The sequence below is a fragment of the Prinia subflava genome, chromosome 34 (assembly GCF_021018805.1).
Source record: "Prinia subflava isolate CZ2003 ecotype Zambia chromosome 34, Cam_Psub_1.2, whole genome shotgun sequence".
In the NCBI taxonomy this organism is placed as follows: Eukaryota; Metazoa; Chordata; class Aves; order Passeriformes; family Cisticolidae; genus Prinia; species Prinia subflava.
Window position 1 is genome coordinate 851,555 of NC_086280.1, and position 18,913 is coordinate 870,467.

The 18,913-nt window shown below is 56.9% G+C and overlaps 1 protein-coding gene across 3 annotated transcripts in view; it reads left to right on the top strand.

The window, feature by feature from the left end:
* Window positions 1–549: 549 nt before the first annotated feature.
* HDAC7 (histone deacetylase 7) overlaps window positions 550–18,913 on the top strand; it is a 65,208-nt gene continuing 46,844 nt past the window's right edge. The window contains exons 1-2 of one of the 3 annotated variants that reach the window (XM_063420943.1): window positions 550–677; window positions 3,439–3,619. Coding sequence is in view for 1 of the 3 variants with exons in the window: in XM_063420942.1 (XP_063277012.1) it covers window positions 4,162–4,180 (19 nt within the window). In the remaining 2 variants the exon portion in view is untranslated. Of the gene's footprint in view, window positions 678–3,438; window positions 3,620–4,023; window positions 4,181–18,913 lie in introns of those variants that run through there. The other 2 variants (XM_063420944.1, XM_063420942.1) reach the window with 2 other exon arrangements.

The following is an 18,913-nucleotide window of genomic DNA, read 5'->3' on the forward strand; positions in this document are numbered from 1 at the left end:
TTCTGCTCCTGCTGAGCCCGAGATGCTCCCGGCCCTGGCACTCACAGGCTGTGACAGCAGCCAAGAGCCACCACAGGGGGACACAGAGGGGGAATGAGGGATTGCAAAAGTGGTCGGGAAATTTCTCATACATTTCCTGCAAGGTTTGAAGTCAGTCCTCCCCGTATGACACCTCATCCCTCCTCTTCACAGCTGCTTCTCATTTCCCAGCCATAGCCTTCCTGTTTTGTAAGCTCTTTACTTTTTAATATATTTTTTTTAACTCGTTTTTTGGGAAGATGGGGCCGTGTTTAACAGCTGCACACAATTCCCCCCTGGCCATGCCTGCACCCATCACTATAAATAGCCTCAGACAGGCCAAACAAATGAGCAGGGCTGGGGTTAATAATTAGAAAATGGAGTTCAGCCGTCTCTGAACTGTGATTTACTGGGACCCAGGCCAGGCAAGATCCTCCTCACGCCCTCGCTGCAGAGCTGTCCACAGGGACCAGCCCCTTCAAAGGAGGAGGAATGCTTGGAAATGCCTTTTCTCCAGCTGAAACCTGAGATGGGAAATGGCTCCAGCAGATTTTGCCGGTGGGTGAGGTCCCCAGGGCGGCGCTGCTGTGGTTTGGAGCCACGCTGGGTGTTGGTGATGCCTCCTCCTCCATCCTGGAAAGCTCAGAGCTGGGACAGGGGTGAGTTTAACCCGGCTGTGGTCCCTCTGGGGCTCCTGGTGGCTGAACAGCTCCCAGTGGGAACATCGCACCAGGAATTTGTGTTGGGGTTGCTCCCAGTCAGTGAGGGCGTCCCACTGGGGAGGTCTCTGTGGTCAGAGGTGTGAGGGGTAGGGACATTTCATACCCAAAGTGTTCTTGGTGTTTGTCACAAGGACAGAGCCTGGGGACTGCTGGGCCTGAGCTCAGGGGTGCCCTGAGAGTCCCCCTGGGCTCCTCATCTCCATTCCCTGCACAATCCTGATATTGGTGTGATAATCTGAGCCCCCAGCAGGGCATGGCTGGGGCCCAAATTGTGTCCCAAATTGTGTCCCAAATTGTGTCCCAATCCCCAGGAAAGAGGCTGAGCCAGGCTGCTGCGTCCACAGCCTGAAACACGGGCACAAGGCAGGCTCAGGGACACTCTGTGGCTCTGGGACACCCCAGTCCTGCCCCTTGAGCACTGAACGTCCTCCCCTGCGGTGGCTGTGAGGAGGCCACGATGCCACCACGCGTGTGTGGCACTGCCACCTCTGCCCCACCTGTGACGTCCTCTCCCGAGTGACCTCGCGGCTCCTCGGGGTATTTTTAGCCGCCGTTTCTCGCAGCCATAACTCTTCTCCTCCTGCAGAAACAAACCTGCTCCTTCCCTGCCTTCTATGGAGAGCTGTGGCTGCAGGAGCTCCCCTGCCCTGCCCGGGGCTGCCCACGCTGCTGCTGCTGCTCCAGCCTCTCTGCTTTGTGTCTGAGGGCACTGCTGGCACTGCTGGCAGCTCCCCTGTCCCCGGGGTCTCAGGGGTGTGGGAGCCAGCACCGGGCTCCTGGCAGCACCTCGGGGTGGGTGGGATGGGTCTGAGCGGGCTCAGGACCCCGGGGTGCAGCAGCACAGCCTGGTCCTGGAAGGGAGGGAGGTCCTGAAGGAGATTCGGGCACTTCAGCCAAGCTCAAACTCTTACCCAGAGGTTTTCCAAAATCCTTCTGCCCCTTTATGCTCCTAAATAACATCTGGGACCTGCCCTGGGCGCGTTGGTGGCAGAAATATCAGCCTGGGTTCTCCAGCACGTGAACAGGACCCTGCTCATCACCGGTTTGGGTTGGACGGGACCTGAGGGTCCATCCAGTGCCACCCCCTGCCAGGTGACACCTCCCACCTTCCCAGGTGAGCTTCCCTGCTCTCTTCACCTTTGAAACACAAAGATTTTAATCTTTCACCTTCTTTCTCCCTCCTGGGAGGTTTGGTCTGTGCTCTTAATTAGGCAGGATTGCCTCACTTCCCCAGGTCTGGAAAAGTCTCTGTTGAACAGGGCAGTGTCTCTTATCTCTTATCTCCTGCTGGCCTTTGGGCAGTTCCTGCCTGTCCTCACACCTCACAGCCAAATTTGCAAAAGTCCAACCAGGCAAAAGTTTGTAGCTCCTTACAGGAGCTGGCTCAGGCCTGGAGCAGGAGCGACCCTGTCCTGGGCACGCAGGGCTGCGGGCCTGGTGGCCAAGCCCCCTCCTCGGCCCCTCCTGCCCACCCATGGCCATCGCCTTTCCCCTCAGATCTTTCCCTGTGATCTTCATTTGATCGTGGGTTTTTTTGTTTGTTTGTTTGTGGTTTTTTTGTGGTTTTTTGGGGGTGGGAGGGGGTTGTGGGGGTTTTTTTGTTTGTTTTGTTTGTTTTGTTTTTGTTTTTTCCTCTGTTTCAGAATACCAGGTTCTTTTATCTGAGAGCAGCGTCATAAAAATACCGTGACCACGTTGTTTTCATCTGTGGGACTCCTGCAGGGCTGGGCTTTCAGAGGTGGGAGAAGGATGACCCCGATTCCTCCTTTCCCACTGCCATAGGCACGAAAGGATAAATCAGCTGGAAATGAAAAATCCAGAACAGGTTGGCTGTGACTCTCCAACCCCAGAGCGGCGCAGGGAGCCTCTCCTGTCTCGGGAGAGTTTCTGTGCTCTCTGACAAGGCAGGGCAGTGGAGGAGGTGGAGTCCATCCCAGGAGAATCCTCCTGCCCCTGGAGATTTTCCTTCCCTCGGACAGAGGCAAACCCTGAGGCCGGTCTGGGGGTGAGGCAGGAGCAGCATCGCTGTCTCCTCCTGGAGCTGGGCCCTGAGGGTCCCTCAGCAAGGTGAACTCTACACCCTTCCAAAAGTTTTGGGGTTGGGAATTCCAGGTGGAAGGAGCCACCTCCTGGAAAGGCTCAGGCTTGCAGGACAATCCCTCGGCTTCCTCCCCGCTCTCCTCTTTTCCTTCTTGCCCTCCTCATCCTCAGGAGCTCTTCCCGTGTGAGAGCAAAGCCCAGCGCTGCAGAGCCTGGGCCCAGCGCCCCTCAGGTCCAGCAGATGATGCTGTGTCCCTGTCCCTGTCCCTGTCCCTGTCCCTGAGCCTTTCTGCACACCCAGACCCTGCTGGGAGAAGCTGGGCCCAGGCTGTCACTGTCTCGGGTGGAATCTCCCACCTCGGGGCTGTCAGATGAGAAATGACCCCAAAATCCCAAAGCTCTTGTCTGGGAAGTTGTGCTGCAGGAGCTGAGGTCTGTCCCTGGCTGTGCCCTGGATTTGATTTAATTCAGGATGTCCCTGCCCGTGGCAGAGGTGGAACAAGATGAGCCTTGAGGCTCCTTTCCACCCAAACCACGCCGGGATTTTGTGTCTGTGCTGTTTTATTTCTCTCCAGCTCTCATCTCCCACCTGCTCCCTCAGACTGCCCCGTTTCCCTTCGTTTCTCACTCAACATTTCTCACTAATTTCCCTTCCCAGGGACCGGGAGTGCCGGGAGCCAGCGCTGCACCAGCCCTTAACCCTCTCCGGGATGGGAAAACCAAAAAGAACGGAGAGGAAGAAGCGAATTCTGTGCCGGTGACACTTTCTGGCGGCCAACAAACAAAAGTTTTACGAGCTGAACGCTGCGGATGCTGCATTCCAGCTTGGTAACATTTCGGTAACACATTGCAAACGTTTGACTCATAGAAACTTGGACGGCCGGAGCCGGGGGAGGGGGAAGAGCGTCACATTCCCATTCCCGGGCAGGGTTTGGTTGTCGGATTTTTTTTTTTAAAAAAGAACTGAAACTTCTCTCTGTTTAATGAAAAAAAAAAAGAAAAATAGTGTTTGGGGCTGACGGCTTCCACCGGTGCTCGCTTTGTGTTTGGGAGTGAGGGGCTGGGGGGGAGGGACCTGGGGCAGCTGAACTCGCTTTTCTTCTGCTATTTTTTTTCCTTTTTTCTTTTTTTTTTTCTCCCTCTGTGTTCCCAGGGCAGGGTTGGCTTTCTAGGTTTGATAAAGCATTTCCTTCCATTGTCATTCTATACGGCCTCTGGGCCCTGCGCTCGGTCCCTCCCCTTCGCCTTCCCCTCTCTTTCTCTCTCTCTCTCTCTCTCTTCCTGAACTTTAGTGAATCTTGAGATATAAAGAAAGCAGCTGCCTCCCTTTAGCGCAGCTCGAACAATGAGACCTCCTCTGCAAGGGCTTTAATTCCTCTGGATGCAAGGACAAAGCCAGGGTGAGTAAAACACCCTGACAAAGCTTCAGCCGCTCCCGGTGTCCGCTCGGGCTCCTCTCGCTGTCCCCGGCCCCGCAGGGATCGGGTAGCGCCAGGAGCTGATGCTGCGATTGTAAAATCCCCCCCGATTGTAAAATCCCCCCCAGACCCGGCCGCCACCTCCCGGGGAGGAGCTGGCGCTGTCCCCACTGTCGCTGTCCCCATGGATGCCGTTCCCAGCCGCCTCCTCGGTTTTGGGTCACCTGCGGCTCCCAAAAACCCAAACCCGGCTCTGGGCGAGGTGGGAGGAATCCCCACCTCCAAGGCAAAGAAAAACAAACGTGATGCAACCAGGCGTGACCGAGCGGGGCTGCGGGAGGAAAATCCCCGCGCCTCGGGCTGCGCGCTCCGGGGATGCTGAAGCGGAATTTGGGGAGGCGCTCGGGGGGAGACACCCGGGCCGTGCTGGGGGTGCAGAGGGAGGGCAGGGGGGCAGCGGGGTCTGGTTTTGCCCCCCGGGATCTTCTCGGATCGTCTGAGGTGAAAAAAGCAGGAGGCGAAATCCGGGACAGCTCGGGAGGAACCTGGCGAGTGTTAATTAAATTAAGGGAATTCGGGATAAATGGTGATCCAAGGTGCTGGATCATCTCCCAGGATGGGATGCCTCTCTTTACCCTCCCAGAAAACTGTTCCTGGTTCACACGGGGGTCTGTGGTGTGCTGGTGGCTCCCACAGCCCCCAGAGGGACGAGCCCCAGGCTGAAGAGTGAATTTTATGCAGCCAGACACAGCCCAGATGTTGATATCTCCCCCCTCCTCTGAGTTCCTCCTCTTCATCCCGTGTGTGTCTGCTGGCTGGGATAAAACATGATTCACAGGATCCTGGGCCTCGTAAACAGGCAATGATCAAACAGGGCATAAAAGGACATTTTTATTGCTCGTTAGGGCTTCGCTCAGACCGTCTGGGGCTCTGTGTGGGTTCAGGTGGCTGCTGGAGCACGGCGTGTTCTTGTGGCACAAATGTAAAAATCCTCCCGGTGTTCTGCAGCACAGAACTGCTCAAAACACGACTGGGAGTTCTCCAGGGGAGCTGCAGAGCTCAGGGTTTGTGCAAAGTCCTCAGAGAGCCCCTGCACTCTGTCATGGGGCAACTCAGAGTAGGTTTTTTGATATAGTCTTGAGTTTTTCCCTCCATAAAATCCCATTTCTGGTCTAACTGGGACCAGTTCCTTCTGGGTTTGTTTGTATCATTTGTTCTTGATCTCTGCTAAATCCAGCAATTTTTGGGGGAGCTCTCTGATTTCTCTGAAAATGCACAAGGTGTTGTGGGATTTAAGGTGAGTGTGACAGGCTGACCTTAAATCCCGTGGACTGAGCTGAAGGACGTGGATAAAATTGGGGTTTAAAGTAGCAGAATGAGGTGAAATGAATGTCCAGGTTTGGCACTGAACCGAGCTCAGGTCCGTGGCTGGAGGAACCCTCCAAATCTGTTGTGCTCCTGCTGGGCCGGGCTTTTCTCCAGCAGGAGCTGAGTTGTGTGAATTTAAACGTAGATGAAATTTTCAGATTTAACAGAGCTTTTCAGAGGCAGAATTCTGTTCCCTCGCTTTCCAGGAGGCAATGAGAGCTTCACCACCACTGAAAGTCCCCCCAGCTCTGCCCTGCTCCCTCCTGGCAGCCTCCAGGAGCTCATCCGTGCCCCTGGCACCCTCACAATGAGGAAACGGGCCAGCATTTCCATCCTAGCCATCAACTTTCCAGGGATGCTGCATGGATTTTCCAGCGAGGGGTGGGACAGCACCAGCCACGCTTGGATCCACCAGGCTGCAGGAAAAGGAGCAGAGGTGGTTTGGGAAGCTTCAGAGGAGTTTGCAGAGGGCAAACACCCGCAGGGGCAGCAGGGTTCAAACCCTGTCCTGGTGCTCGGGTGCTGTCCCTGCCGGGCTCCCCATCCCTGGGAACGCTCAGGGTCCCATTTTGGGGGAGTTTCTTGGCGCCTTGAAGGACCCCCAGGGATTTTGTCATTCGTTGTCCTGTCCTGTCCTTTTGGGCCACGTTCCCGTGCCAGGCTGAGCTTGGAGTTGTCACCTGCAGGGGACAAAGCGCTCGGGAGCAGCCACCCGGAGGTGGTGGCACCCTGGGGTGACGGGGGGTGCCTGACACCCTCAAGGTGCGCAGGGACAGGAGGCAACATCTGCCCAGCTGTGCCACGAACAGCTGGACTCGGTGCTCTTGGGGGCCTTTTCCAACCTAAATCATTCCAGGGCTTTATTTCCACCTCGGTCTCTGTCTCCTGGGCAGACACAGCCTCGTTCTTGCATCGTCAGGAGGATGCGCTTTAAATAAATGTTAATTAGGCTTGGCTAATTCATCAGGAAGTTTACTTTCAAAGCAAATAAAACCGGCGAGCAGCCTTAGAGCCCAGAAGCAGGTAAAGGTTATTTATTGCCTGAACCGGGTGGGTGAGGCAACAGGAATCGTGTCTGAGCTCAGGCTGCACCTGATGGGTCTCAGATCACCAGCAAAGTGCTAAATAATGAGATTTGGTGTGGTGGCCACACAGAGAGACCCCTGTGGCCACCCTTGGAACTGGTGGGGCTGTCGGTGACTCTGGAATTGTTATTCCCTCAGTCTGGGGCTGCTTTGCTGTTGTTTTGGCATCTTTTAAACACAGAACTTGCAGGAGGAGAATTCCTCATGCCTGTGAAATCCATCCTGGTGCAAACCTGCAGCAGAGCTGGGTGGGATTTGAGGGGCTGCCCTTGGGTGCAGCAGGAGGAGACGGAGCCTTGGGGGTCCCCAGGTGCTGCTTGGGGGGTGGAGAGACACAAACACACTCCCAGGACAGCCTTGGCTTTTCCATTTCTTTCTTTTTATCTCATTTCCATGCTGGGAAGGCTTTGGAAAAGCCCAGAGGGCTGGGGAACAGGGAGAATGAGCAGTGCTGGGGCTTTGGGGTTTGGACTGGGGGACCCCTGGATGGAGGGAGGGATGGATGAAGGAATGGAGGGATCCATGGATGAAGGGATGGATGGATGGATGGACAGATGGACATGCTTCTTCCCCAAACCTGAGACCAGAACCCTCTTCCACACCCCTGCAGTGGCATCACAGCCGGGAGGTGCCCTCTCCCTCCTGCTGCCTGCAGGGGAAGGGGATGGAAGCTCCTTCTCAAGGTCACCAGCCTCTTATTTTTGGCCACATTTCCCTGCGGCTGGAGCCGGCCCAGGCTGGAGCTGTTGAAGTTTTCGGTGCTTTGTTTGTTTAATTGAAGTGCTGTTTGTTTTTGATCACGGGCATGCGATAGGCGCTTCCTCTGCAGGCAGGAAGCAGTGATTTCCTGTTCTGTCCCCGGCCAACTCTCACTGCGCAGGAAACTTCGCTCTGCTGAGTGGCCACTTTTCGTGCAGCATTTTTGGAAGGTTTTACGTCGTGTTGTTTTGGCTTTTTTCCTCTCTTTTTTTTCTTTTTTTTTTTTTCTTTTTTTTTTCCCCTGTGAGCGGCGCTGGCGGCGCTGGGTCCCCGTGGGAAGGACGTGTTGGAGTCAGCACTCGGCAGGCTGGGGATGCTGTTGGGTGAAAATGGCTCTGTGCAGCCTCAGACCTTTTGGTTCTGTTGAGAAGTTGCTTGGTTCACCTTGAAGTTATGATTTTGATTGTTTTTTGGGGGGGACACTGCCCAGGTTTGTCCCAGGTCATTCAAGCCTGATGTCACGTGGAGATTCAGGGCAGCACAAGGGGTTAAACCCCACGGGGGTCACCCCTGGCAGCGTTACCTGCTCCTGTCCTTGCTGTGCTGGAGGAGCTCCAGGCAGAATTGGGGTTGTTCATCCTGGAGAAGAGAAAGTTTTGGGGTCACCTCACTGTGGCCTTGCAGTGCCTGAAGGAGCTGCAGTTTTTCCCTCTGTAAAATCCCATTGCTGGTCTAACTGGGACCAGTTCCTTCTGTCCCAGCACAGCTGGGTTTGTTTGTGTCACTTGTTCTTGATCTCTGCTAAAATCCAGCAGTTTGGGGGAGCTCTCTGGTTTCTCTGACAATGGACAAGGTGTGGTGGGATTTAAGATGAGTGTGACAGGCTGACCTTAAATCCCGCGGACTGAGCTGAAGGACGTGGATAAAACTGGGATTTAAAGTAGCACAAGTGTCTGAAGGAGCTGCAGGAACGTGCCAGGTCAAGGGAGAACGGCTTTAAACTGCCAGAGGGCAGGGTTAGAGGGGGTATGGGGAAGGAATTCCTCCCTGGGAGGGGTGGCACAAGTTGCCCTGGCCCAGGACGTGGTTGCCCCATCCCTGCGAGTGTCCAAGGCCAGGTTGGACAGGGCTTGGAGCAGCCTGGGATAACGGGAGCTGTCCCTGCCATGGCAGGGGCTGGAACAGGAGCATTTTTAAGGTCCCTTCCACCCACGTGCCCAGGTCAGCCCTGCAAACCCCAGAGAGGAGTCAGGGATGGGGCTGGAGCCGGGGTCTCACACCTGGGTGGGTTTTTCTGGGGTGGAACTCAGGTTTTCCCGTCGAATCCCAAACAGGGGGAGCTGCAGCTCCTCGGCAGCTCCCGGCAGGCAGGGCCGGGGTTACTCAGCGTGTTTTTCTCCTCCTGCAGCAAACCCAGACAGGCTCTCACTCAGCACCGTGCCCAGGGGTGAAGCGCTGCAGGATCGGATTCCACAGGAAGCCCGGACAGACAGACAGACACAAGAGCCCCGGGGCAGCAGATGTGACCACGAGCAGAAAGAACTTCCCCTGCCCGAGGTTTTCATGTCTGGCTGCTCTAAAGGGGCTCCCCTGTGGGGAGGGGGGTTTGTGATGGGAAGAAGCAGCAGCGGCTGCAGGAACAAAGCAGGGAGGGGAAGGGCCGGGGGAAGGGGGAGCAGAGCTGCCCACAGCCCCCAAATCCTGCAATTTTGGGGAGAGGGGATGCTCAGAGGGTTTAGCCAGAGTTGTGCAAGAGCAGCTGGCACAAGTGCAGGGGGATGAAAGGGCTGGGGATGCACAGAGGGAGGGCTGGGAGCTGCAGGAGGAGGGAGAGGGCAGGACGCTCTCGGCCGCAGCTGCTCCAACCCCGCAGCGGCTGAGCCACGATTTGTGCTCGGAGCCATCCAAGGAAAACTTTCCCTGGGCTGCTCTCCTGCAGCCCCAGCCCCCCGTGCCAGCCCCGTGTTCCCCCCCAGCCCCTTCTTCCCCCCGTTCCTGGAGAGCTCCGCGTCCCCCAGGCCCCTCGGGCTCGCTGACATCAGCGCCGGTTGCCATGGAAAAGCCAGGTTGTCCAAAACACGACCCCTTGGCCTCGTCCTCATGCGTGTCAGGAAATGAAGGTTTTATTGCACATCTCTGCAACGGAGCAGAAAGAGCAGGAACAGCCCCGGCACCGGCGGGACCCCCCCGGGCACGGCTGAGCCTGGCCTGGGACTCCCTGCCCGGGAAACGGGACCTGCTCCGCGGGGTTTGGGGTTGATTTGTGGCTCTGAGTTATTTCTGCTCTGGGCTGGAACACCTCGAGGAGAGGAGATCTCCTCCTTTAAATCCCTCTCTGTGTCAGGGTGGGTGCCCAGGGGAGCTGCCCCTGGTGCCCTGGCAGTGCCCAGGGTCAGGTTGGACGGGGCTTGGAGCACCCTGGGACAGTGGAAAATGTCCCTGCCCATGGCAGGGGGTGAAATGGGAGATTTAAGGTCCCCTCCAATCCATGCTGTGATTTTATGTCTGAAGCATTTCGGGGAGAGGCAGAGAATCTGTGTGAGGAGAGGATTAGAGGCAGAAAATGGGAGGAAAGGATCCCCGGGAGTAGTGAGAGAATCAAACTCTGCTCACTCCTGAGCTGGGCTCACACTGCCTGTGCAGGGACCACGCAGGGAGAACTCCAAAAATATTTGGGAGTCCTGGATGGGAGGCAGCCTTTGTTTGGCCAGGGTCAGGTTTGGGGGATGAAAAGTTCCCCAGACTTTGTGGAAGTTGTGCTGGGGAATGAAAAGTTGGAGCTGGGGGATGAAAAGTTGGAGCCCTTTGGTTTTGCACACCCAGCGTGGGGCACGGTGCTGGGCACGGCAGGCGCCTGCAGGGCTCGTTCTGGTCTCACTTTGGGCTGCAAATTTGGCAGTGCCACAGCTGGATGGCACCAGGAGCCAGCTCGGGGTCCAAAGCAGGGCTGGCAGTGCCACCCTCCCGTCCCCAGCAGTGCCACCCTCCTGTCCCCAGCAGTGCCACCCTCCCGTCCCCAGCAGTGCCACCCTCCTGTCCCCAGCAGTGCCACCCTCCCGTCCCCGCAGTGCCAACCGCCCCCTGGCCCCGCTGCAGCCTCCCCCTCCTTGCCGTGGGTGTTTTGGGGTTAAAAATAGGCTCCAGATTTCGGTTGGTGGAGGCGGAGGCAGGAGCAGGAGCTGTTTATCAGTGCCAGGGTTTCCCCTGGGCCACTGAAATGAGTCAGATAAGAGATGGGCACAACGTGCAGGCAGAGCCGGGGCTGCTGCTCCCTCCCGGGAGCTTTGGCCACGTGCTGAGGTGTCCTGGAGGTCCCTGTGGATGCTCCATGGATTTCCTGTCCCTGCCAGACCCTCAGCTCCTTTTGGGAACGTTGCTCTCTGCTGTTAATGGAATGGGAATGGGTTGGAGGGACCTTAAAGCTGATCCTGTCCCACCCCTGCCACGTTCAGGGACCTCCCACCACCCCAGGGTGCTCCAAGCCCTGTCCAGCCTGGCCTTGGACACTTCAGGAATGGGGCAGCCTCAGCCCCTCTGGGCAGCCTCAGCTCCTCTGGGCAGCCTGTGCCAGGGCTGTGCCCCTCTCATGGAGGAATTTCTTGTAAATATTAAACTTAATTTTCCCCTGGTTCAGTTTGGTCCTCAGTGCAGGGCTCAGGAAGGGACTGAGCTCAGCCTGAGCTGGGCACCTTCCACCAAGGTTGCCCTGTCCAACCTGTGCTGGAGCTTTCTGCTGCTCCGGAGCCCTTTTCCCACAGCGTCAGCACTTTCAGAAGCAGCAGCTGGGGCCTCAGCATCAGCCAAAATTCACCTTTCAGAGGGGGTGGCACGGGCACCACTGGGCTCTGCAGCAAACCAGGCCCAGGAGGAGCTGCAGGGCCAAACCCTGGCGTGGGCAGCACCCCCTGGGCACCATCCTGAGCCCCCCAGGCCGGGTCAGTGCCCGGGGCTGGGCAGGGCTGGGCGCTGCTGCCTCACCCAGGGCGCATTTTCACGTCTCGCTCAGCAGCAGCAGCAGCAGTTTCCTGTTTGACTCACACCTGACACGAGCCGGGGCCTCTCTCTCGCTCAGAGAGCGACTGAATGGGGCTGTTTACAATTAGAGAACGTGGGATTCCCAGAAAGAGGCTCAGACCGGACGTCCTGAAGCGAAATACCCCGGGCGTCACCGGCTAAAAATACCCGCGGCAGCACAGGCACCAAACAAACGCCGCCGCCGCTCCGGCACCCCCATTCCAGCTCTCCTGAGCCTTTTTTTGGCATAACTCGGTGCTCCCCGTGCTGGTGGTTTCCCCTGGCTGTGATTTCTCTTGGTTTCTGTCTTATTGATGGGAAGGGGAAGAGTGAGGCGAGGGTTAAAATGTGAATAATGGGATTTTGGGCTGGTGAAGGGCTGGGGGTGGGAGGGAAGGGAGGCAGGAGCAGCTGCTCGGGGATGGGGAATTTGCTGGGCAAATTCAGTCCAAACTCCGGGCCTGGAGCTGGTGTCCACGTTGTGGTCAGGGCCAGCACCAGGGAGGCTGAACTGTTCAGAGGATGGAATCTTCCAGGACCTGAGTTCAGAGCTGGTGACGGTGCTAAAGTCAGAGAATCACAGAGCCAAGGATGGTTTGGGTTGGGAGGAACCTTAAATCTCTTAAATCTCTTAAATCCCATGGGCAGGGACACCTCCCCTGTGCCAGGGTGCTCCAAGCCTGGCCTTGGGCACTGCCACTGTGGTGTGCAGGAATTCCTTTCAAATCTCAAACCTAAACCTCCCCTGTGTTTATTCACAGTTTGGTCCTCGGTGCAGGGCTCAGAGAGGGACTGAGCTCAGCCTGAGCTGAGCTTTGCAGTGGCCCCAGCCTGGAGCTGGGCCTTGCTGCCTTTGTGCCTCTCCCCAGCGCTCGTGGGCTGGAATAAGAGACAAAAGCTGGGTCAGGGCCAAAGGGCACAGAAAGGATCCCCCCGAGGGTCCCTGCAGCCCAGGGAGCCCTTCCCAACAGAGATTTGGGAGGGCAGGAGCTCCCGTTAAGGCACTTGTGCAATGGGTTCTTACCAGAGGAAGTTTCTCTCTAACCCCAGGCAGTTGGTGGTTGATTTATGTCCTGCAGCTTTAGATTTTCTAGGTTGCAGTGGTGTTGCATAAGAAGAGAATTCGACCCTACGTTTCTTGAAACATTTCTTCTGTTGGGGGCCGTGTCTTTCATCTGCCTCTCGTGTAGCTGGAGGTGTGAAATGAAGGAAAATCAGACAGCTCAGGTTGTCTTTACAACGAGAGTGAATCCCTGAGTTTTCTCAGAGGCAGGGTTGGATTCGAGTCCTCTTTCACACAAGAATTGGATTTTTGGAGGGTTGGACGTTTTTCCTTGTGAGTTTTATCCCCAGAATGAGAGCAGCTCCCTCGCTGTTTGTGCCTTTAATTTCTGTTCTCTTCACGAGCCAGGTCTCAGCTGGGTTGTTTTTTTTTTTTCTCTGAAGCAATAAACACAACAGTGGGGAAGAGTCCAGGAATGGGATGCAGGGATGGAGTGCTGGGGACAATTTGGCACCGCCTGAGCTGGTGTAGAGATCAGCCCTGGGCTTAATGGCCCTGGGACCACTTCCAGTGCAGGTCCCTCCTTGGGAAGAGCTGGCCCTGAGTGGGGATTAATTAATTTCCTTGTGCCTCGTGGCAGCTTCGCCTGGGCTCTCTCCTGATTTGCCATTTGCCTTTAACCTAAAGGAAAAGTTCTTTAGGCTAAGAGCACTCATTAGTGTTTGTGAACAGAAGGGCAATTTCAGGGAGAAAAGCAATTTCCACCCCCGTGGTGGGGACAGACGTGGTCTGAACCTGCCAGCAGAGGGACCAGCCCAGGTTCTCCTCCTCCAGCAGGGAGAGTTGGGACAATTCCTGCTCTTTTCTAGATCTTGAGGAAACTCTTTGCACTCATCCTTGCAGAAATGGGGGACAGTGACCCCTTTGTCCTTCCGTGTCTCAGGAATCGGATCCATTCCCGCCCTGTGGGAAATCTGAGCTGAACTTCTCAAACTGAGGGATTTTTCCCTTCCTGGGTGAGTGTGGCTGGCTCCAAGGCTGCTCCAATTTTAGCCTCCCTGCACCACCCAGATGTTAAACCGGGCATCTTCTGCATCTGCTCCCGGGGTGTTCATTGTCCGGGAATCCCCGGGTGGGCGATTGTGCCAGCGGGATCTCGCATGGAAACAGCTCCTTTTTTTATTTTCTGTGGCAGCTCCAAGTGTTTGCAAAAGGCTGGTAGAGCCCCAGGAGCTTCTGGCAGCTTAGTTTTATTTTGAAAGCATAAAAAAATCGGTCCCCAGCTGGGTGTGAGAGTGAAACGAAAGAAGATGAAGCAGCGCAGCGAGGGCAGCCCGCGCCAGGGCCCGTCATTCTGAAACCTGCCATGGAAACTGCCGGGGAGAAAAGCTCGAGAGCAGGGCCGGGGCTGCTGCCACACACGGCACAGGCCACGCCAGACAGTGGCTCTGCCCGGGACTGTCACGTGCTGAGGGACAGGGACGGGAGCCTCAAGGGCGGCGGTGGCTCTGAGCGGGCCCATGAGCGGCGACGACAAAGGTACAAGGACAGCCTGTCCTGTGCAGCTCCCCTGGTCCACCCCACCTTTGTGTTCAGGTGTCCTCTCCAGGCTCCCCTTGTCCACCCCATTCTTTGTGTTCAGGTGTCTCTGGGTTACCTTGTCCATCCCCTGTTTTGTGTCTTTGGGTTGTCTTCTTCAGGCTCCCCTTGTCCATCTCATTTTTCTGTTCAAGTGTCTCTGTTTTGTTCTCTCCAGTCTCCCCTCATCCATCCCACTTTTGTGTTCAGGTGTCTCTGGGGAGTCTCTTCATCCTCTGCTCCCCACTGAGCATCTTTTTCCTCCTGCTCTCCATCACTGACAGGGGTTTTGGGCATCTCCAGGGGGTTTGGGCATCTCCAGGGGTTTGGGCACCTCCAGGGGTTTGGGCATCTCCAGGGGGCTTTGGGCATCTCCAGGGGGTTTGGGCATCTCCAGGGGGTTTGGGCATCTCCAGGGGGTTTGGGCATCTCCAGGGGATTTTGGGCATCTCCAGGCCTGAGCTGCCCTGGAGGCCGAGCAGATGTGGAGGGCAGTGAATGGTCTGAGGAAGAGGAGGAGGCTCGGGGAGGGAGGCTGTGAGGGAAGGGTTTGAGTTTTGTCCTGTCTCAAAGGGGCTGAAACGCTCCCACAGCCCCTCCTGGGAATTCCCAGCTGAACCCCCTGGTTTGGGTGCTCTGGAGTGTCGGGAAAGCTGAGCTGAGCTCGGGGGGTCCTGGCTCAGAAACCAGGACGTGACCTGGAGGATTTGGCACACTTGGAGTGTCAGGACCCTTCGAGATGAATCCTGTGACCTGCAGATCTCTGGCTGCAGGTCCCTGTGGGTTTTGGGGCTTGACTCGGCAGCACAGCTCAGTTCTGAGCACCTCCTCCCCTGCTCTGAGGGACAGAGAGGGAAAGGGAGGAGAGGGAAGGACGCAGCACAAGGGCTGAGCCTGTCCTGGGATGCTCAGGGGGACAGAGGGGAGGCACTTCATGGACTGTGACAGGAAAATTTCAATCCCAGGGTTCCTACAGCTCCTTCCAGGCTGAAAAACACCCCCAGGGCTGCTCTCAACAGCAGATGGGAACCTGCTGGTGGCCGGCAATTAGCGCAAATTAGGGTCAATCACAGCCCTTCGGGAGGAGCAGAGGAGATGCAGCCGAACCTCTCCTCTTCCATCTCCTCCTTCCTCCTGCTCCAAAGTGCAGGAGGGGCAGCAGGGACCGGGGGGGGGACACTGGAGGTGGCCAAGGAGGTTGTGTCACCCCCGGGGGGGTGACAGCCTCTGATGCCAGCGTGCCCAGCAGCCCTGAGCAGTGCCCAGAGCGTGCCAGACGCTTTTATTTGTTCTCCTGGTGTTTAGAAAATCAGAGTTTTGCTGATTGTTCTTCCCTTCTCTGCCTGCAAACCCTCTGGGCTTTAAACATAAAGGGAAATGAACAATTCCCAGTGACGTTTGCAAAGCTTCTGCAACACTTTTCTGTGAAATTGTTCGGTGTGAGCTTCTCTAGAGATAAAAGGTGAGGAGGAGGAGGGAGTGTGCAGGTGCACATTGGACTTCCCTGGCTTTGCTGGCAGCTGCTTTTAATTTAGATTAAAAAGGCAGAAATCTCTAAAAACCTGGTAAAATCCCCATTCAGCCTGGCCTTGGACACTTCCAGGGATCCAGGGGCAGCCCCAGCTTCTCTGAGCACCCTGTGCCAGGCCCTCAGCACCCTCACAGGGAGGAATTTCTCCCTAAAAACTCATCTAAGTCCACTCCCTGTCGGGGTGAAGTCATTCCCCCAGTCCTGTCACTCTTTTCCCTTGGGAAAAAACACTTTTCCCTTGGGAAAAGCCTCTCCAAATCTGACTGTGCTGTGCTGAGGGTGCAGAGAGGAGCCCACCAGGTTTTCCTGTGCCTACAAACCTCATCGGGGATGTCCTGGGGTGGATTTTGCGCCCCGTTATTAAAGATATCTTCATTAAAGGCTCATTAGAGGCCACCGAGTGCCGGGAGGGGGCGCGGGGCCGCTCGGGCTCGGTGCAGAAACTTTGAGTCACTCGCTGCGTGTTTTGGAGCGAAATTCGGAGCCGCCGCGGCCCCTTCCCGGCCCATTGTTGTGGTTTGACAATCACATTTTCCTGTTTTTAAAGCAAATGTTTTTCTCTCCCTTGAGGACGTAACCGAAGCCCCGCGAGCGCAGCGGGGGAAGGTGCCCGGGGGGCTTCGGACCCCGAGAGACCCCGGGGGGATTTGGACCCTGAGAGACCCCGGGGGGATTTGGACCTTGAGAGACCCCGGGGGGATTTGGACCCTGAGAGACCCCGGGGGGCTCCAGACCTGGAGAGATCTCAGGGGGCTTCGGACCCTGAGAGATCCCGGGGGGATTTGGACCTTGAGAAACCCCAGAGGGCTCCAGGCTTTGAGACACCCCAGGGAGATTTGGACCTTGAGAGATCTCAGGGGTCTCCAGACCTGGAGAGATCCCAGGGGGCTCCAGACCCTGAGAGGTCCTGGGGGGTTCCAGACCTTGAAAGGCTCTGAAGGGCTCTGAATGCAGAGAGACCCTGGGGGGCTTCGGACCCTGAGAGACCCCGAGGGCTCCAGACCTTGAGAAATCCTGGGGGACTTCAGAGACAGAGAGACCCTGGTGGGCTCCAGACCTTGAGAAATCCTGAGGGGCTCCAGGCCCTGAGAGACCCCGGGGGGCTCCAGACCTTGGGAGACCCCAGGGGACTCCTGACCCGGGACGAGCCCCCCACCCCCAGCATCCCCCCTCCCCTCCCATCTCCGTTCTCTTTGCGCAACAGCGGCAGCAGGAGGGCGAAGGAGGCAGAAGTGTGTTTATTTATATTTTTTACTCTTTTTTTTTTATTTTTTTGAGGTGGACGGTTCCTCTTTGCCGCGCTGCGGTTTCACGCCCGGCAGCAGGACATGGGGGTATTTTTGTAGGTCTTATTCAGGGAGTGTCTATTTAAAACAAACCTCTGGGCTGCCTGGGCACAAGTTACCCTTCGGTTCAAAGCAGGGGATGGGGCTGGTGGGGAAATGGGGGGGCTGGTGGCAGCCCCCAGAGCCACTGGGGCTGTCTGAGGGTGCTGGAGGTCTCCAACTCCCCCTGGCGTGGGCAGAGGTGGGGCAAGACAAGGAGAAAACCCATTTATTATTCAAGTTCCTGTATGCAGAGTGTCTGCACGCTCCCAGATTTGCATCGAAATAGGAATCATTTGACTTTCACTGAATGAAAGCCGAGGAGTTTTAGTGCTGAAGGGCGGCTGCGCAGCCCAAGACTCAGCTGGGGCTAAAAACCACCAGGAGTGGGCTAGAGCTGGTCCAGCTCAATGTTCCTCTGACCCCTTTCCCTTCGCTCAGAGCCCCTGGGATGTGACACAAACCCTCGGGATCGGTCCCCGTTTCTCCTCCCGCGCATTGCCCAACGCAGGGCGTGAGCTCTTCCTCTCCTTTCGTGCATCAGCAAATCAAAAAGGCACCGAAAAGGAGCCGAAAAGGCTCTCGTGCCCCGATCAGCAGCTCGCCCGTCGGGCCAGCCCATCCCGGGATCAGCAGCTCGGCCTCCGACCCTTCCAGGCATCCCAAATTCTGCCCTCAGCAGGGAGAAAAAGAAGGGGAGAAGGAGAAAATCTGTGCTGGGAAGGCAGAGGTTGGGAGGAGCGAGTTCATCCCCTCCTGGGCACCGGGTGGGCTCTGGGTGCACATTTTGGTGATTTTGGCAGGGGGGTGCCGGGCAGTGCCACGCAAATTCAACACTCAGGTGTTCTCCACTCACCTGTGCCCACCGTGGGGATCCAGGGCAGCTCCCAGCTCCCTCCAGGTGAGGAGGAGCTCCAGGAGCTCTCTGGCTGCAGCCCAGCTCCATAAACCTGGGCGGGCCGGGGACGCTGCGCTCCGGGAACGTCGAAACCGAGTCACCCCTCACCTGCACAGCCCCCACCTGCGCGGCCTCCCCTGCTCCAGGTGCTCCCACCTCGGGAGAGGGAGGCCTGGGGAGGGGAGGGAGGCACTCTGGAGCTCAGGGGGGTCTCTGAGATGGGGATGAATGTGGGGAGAGCTGGGGGGCTCCCCGAGCCTGTGCCCCCCATGTCTGGGTGTGCCCCCCCCCATGTCTGGGTGTTCCCCTGCCATGTCCTTGTGTCCCCTGCCCTTTGCAGGCCAGGCCAGCCCTGGAGGCATCACCAGCCTCATCCTTGTCTTTTCCAGCTCTCTGGCTCGCTGCAGAGCTCGGCAGCAGGGGTGGGAACCAGCAAAGCAGAAAAACCCTTTTTTTCTGGAGCCACCACCCTTTCCCACCCATTTTCCCCCTCCCAGGCAGTCTGAGACCTTCTCCTGACTCCTGTCCACCCCTTCCATCGGGGCTGAGCTCTCGGGGTGCTGCAGGAGCCTCCCCACTCGCCCTGGGCTGGCTCTGGACGAGCCCGGGCAGCCTCGAGCGCCTTCGTCTCCTCCATCTGAGGGTTGCACAAGGCGTGGGGGTGAAGCACATCCATCCCCAAATCCAAATCAGCCCTTTCTGCTTTCCCAACCAGCAGCAGGTTCTGCAATGTCCCCCCTGCCTGGCACAGCCTGGCCGGTCACAGGAGGAGGGGCTGCAGAAAGGGAAGCGGTGCCTCCTTTTCCAGGCTAAAAATACCGGCTGTGCTTCCAAAATAATCTCGGTTCAGTGATCTCCGTTGCCCCCTCAGGGCTGCTGAAATTCCCCAGGAATTCGGTCTGAGCTCCTCACTCCGGTGGAGGAAGGTCTTGGTGGGGTCTGTTTGCTGTCAGAGGCAGGTTTGGCTCTTCATGTTCATGTGATTTTGGAGTGGGATTGTGGCGGGAGGAGCCAGGCTGCTGCTGCTCCTTCTGCTGCTTCTATTTCAAAATGAGATTGGGAAAAATTCACAAATTTCGAATACAGAGACCAGGAAAACTCTGGTTTTCCAGCCCATCCCAAATCTGAGCTGTTATTTTGTAGGAGGAAAAACCCCCCGGCTTCCTCCAGGATGTGCCGGGGTAGATTCCCCTGGGTTGTGGGGTGGTTTTTGG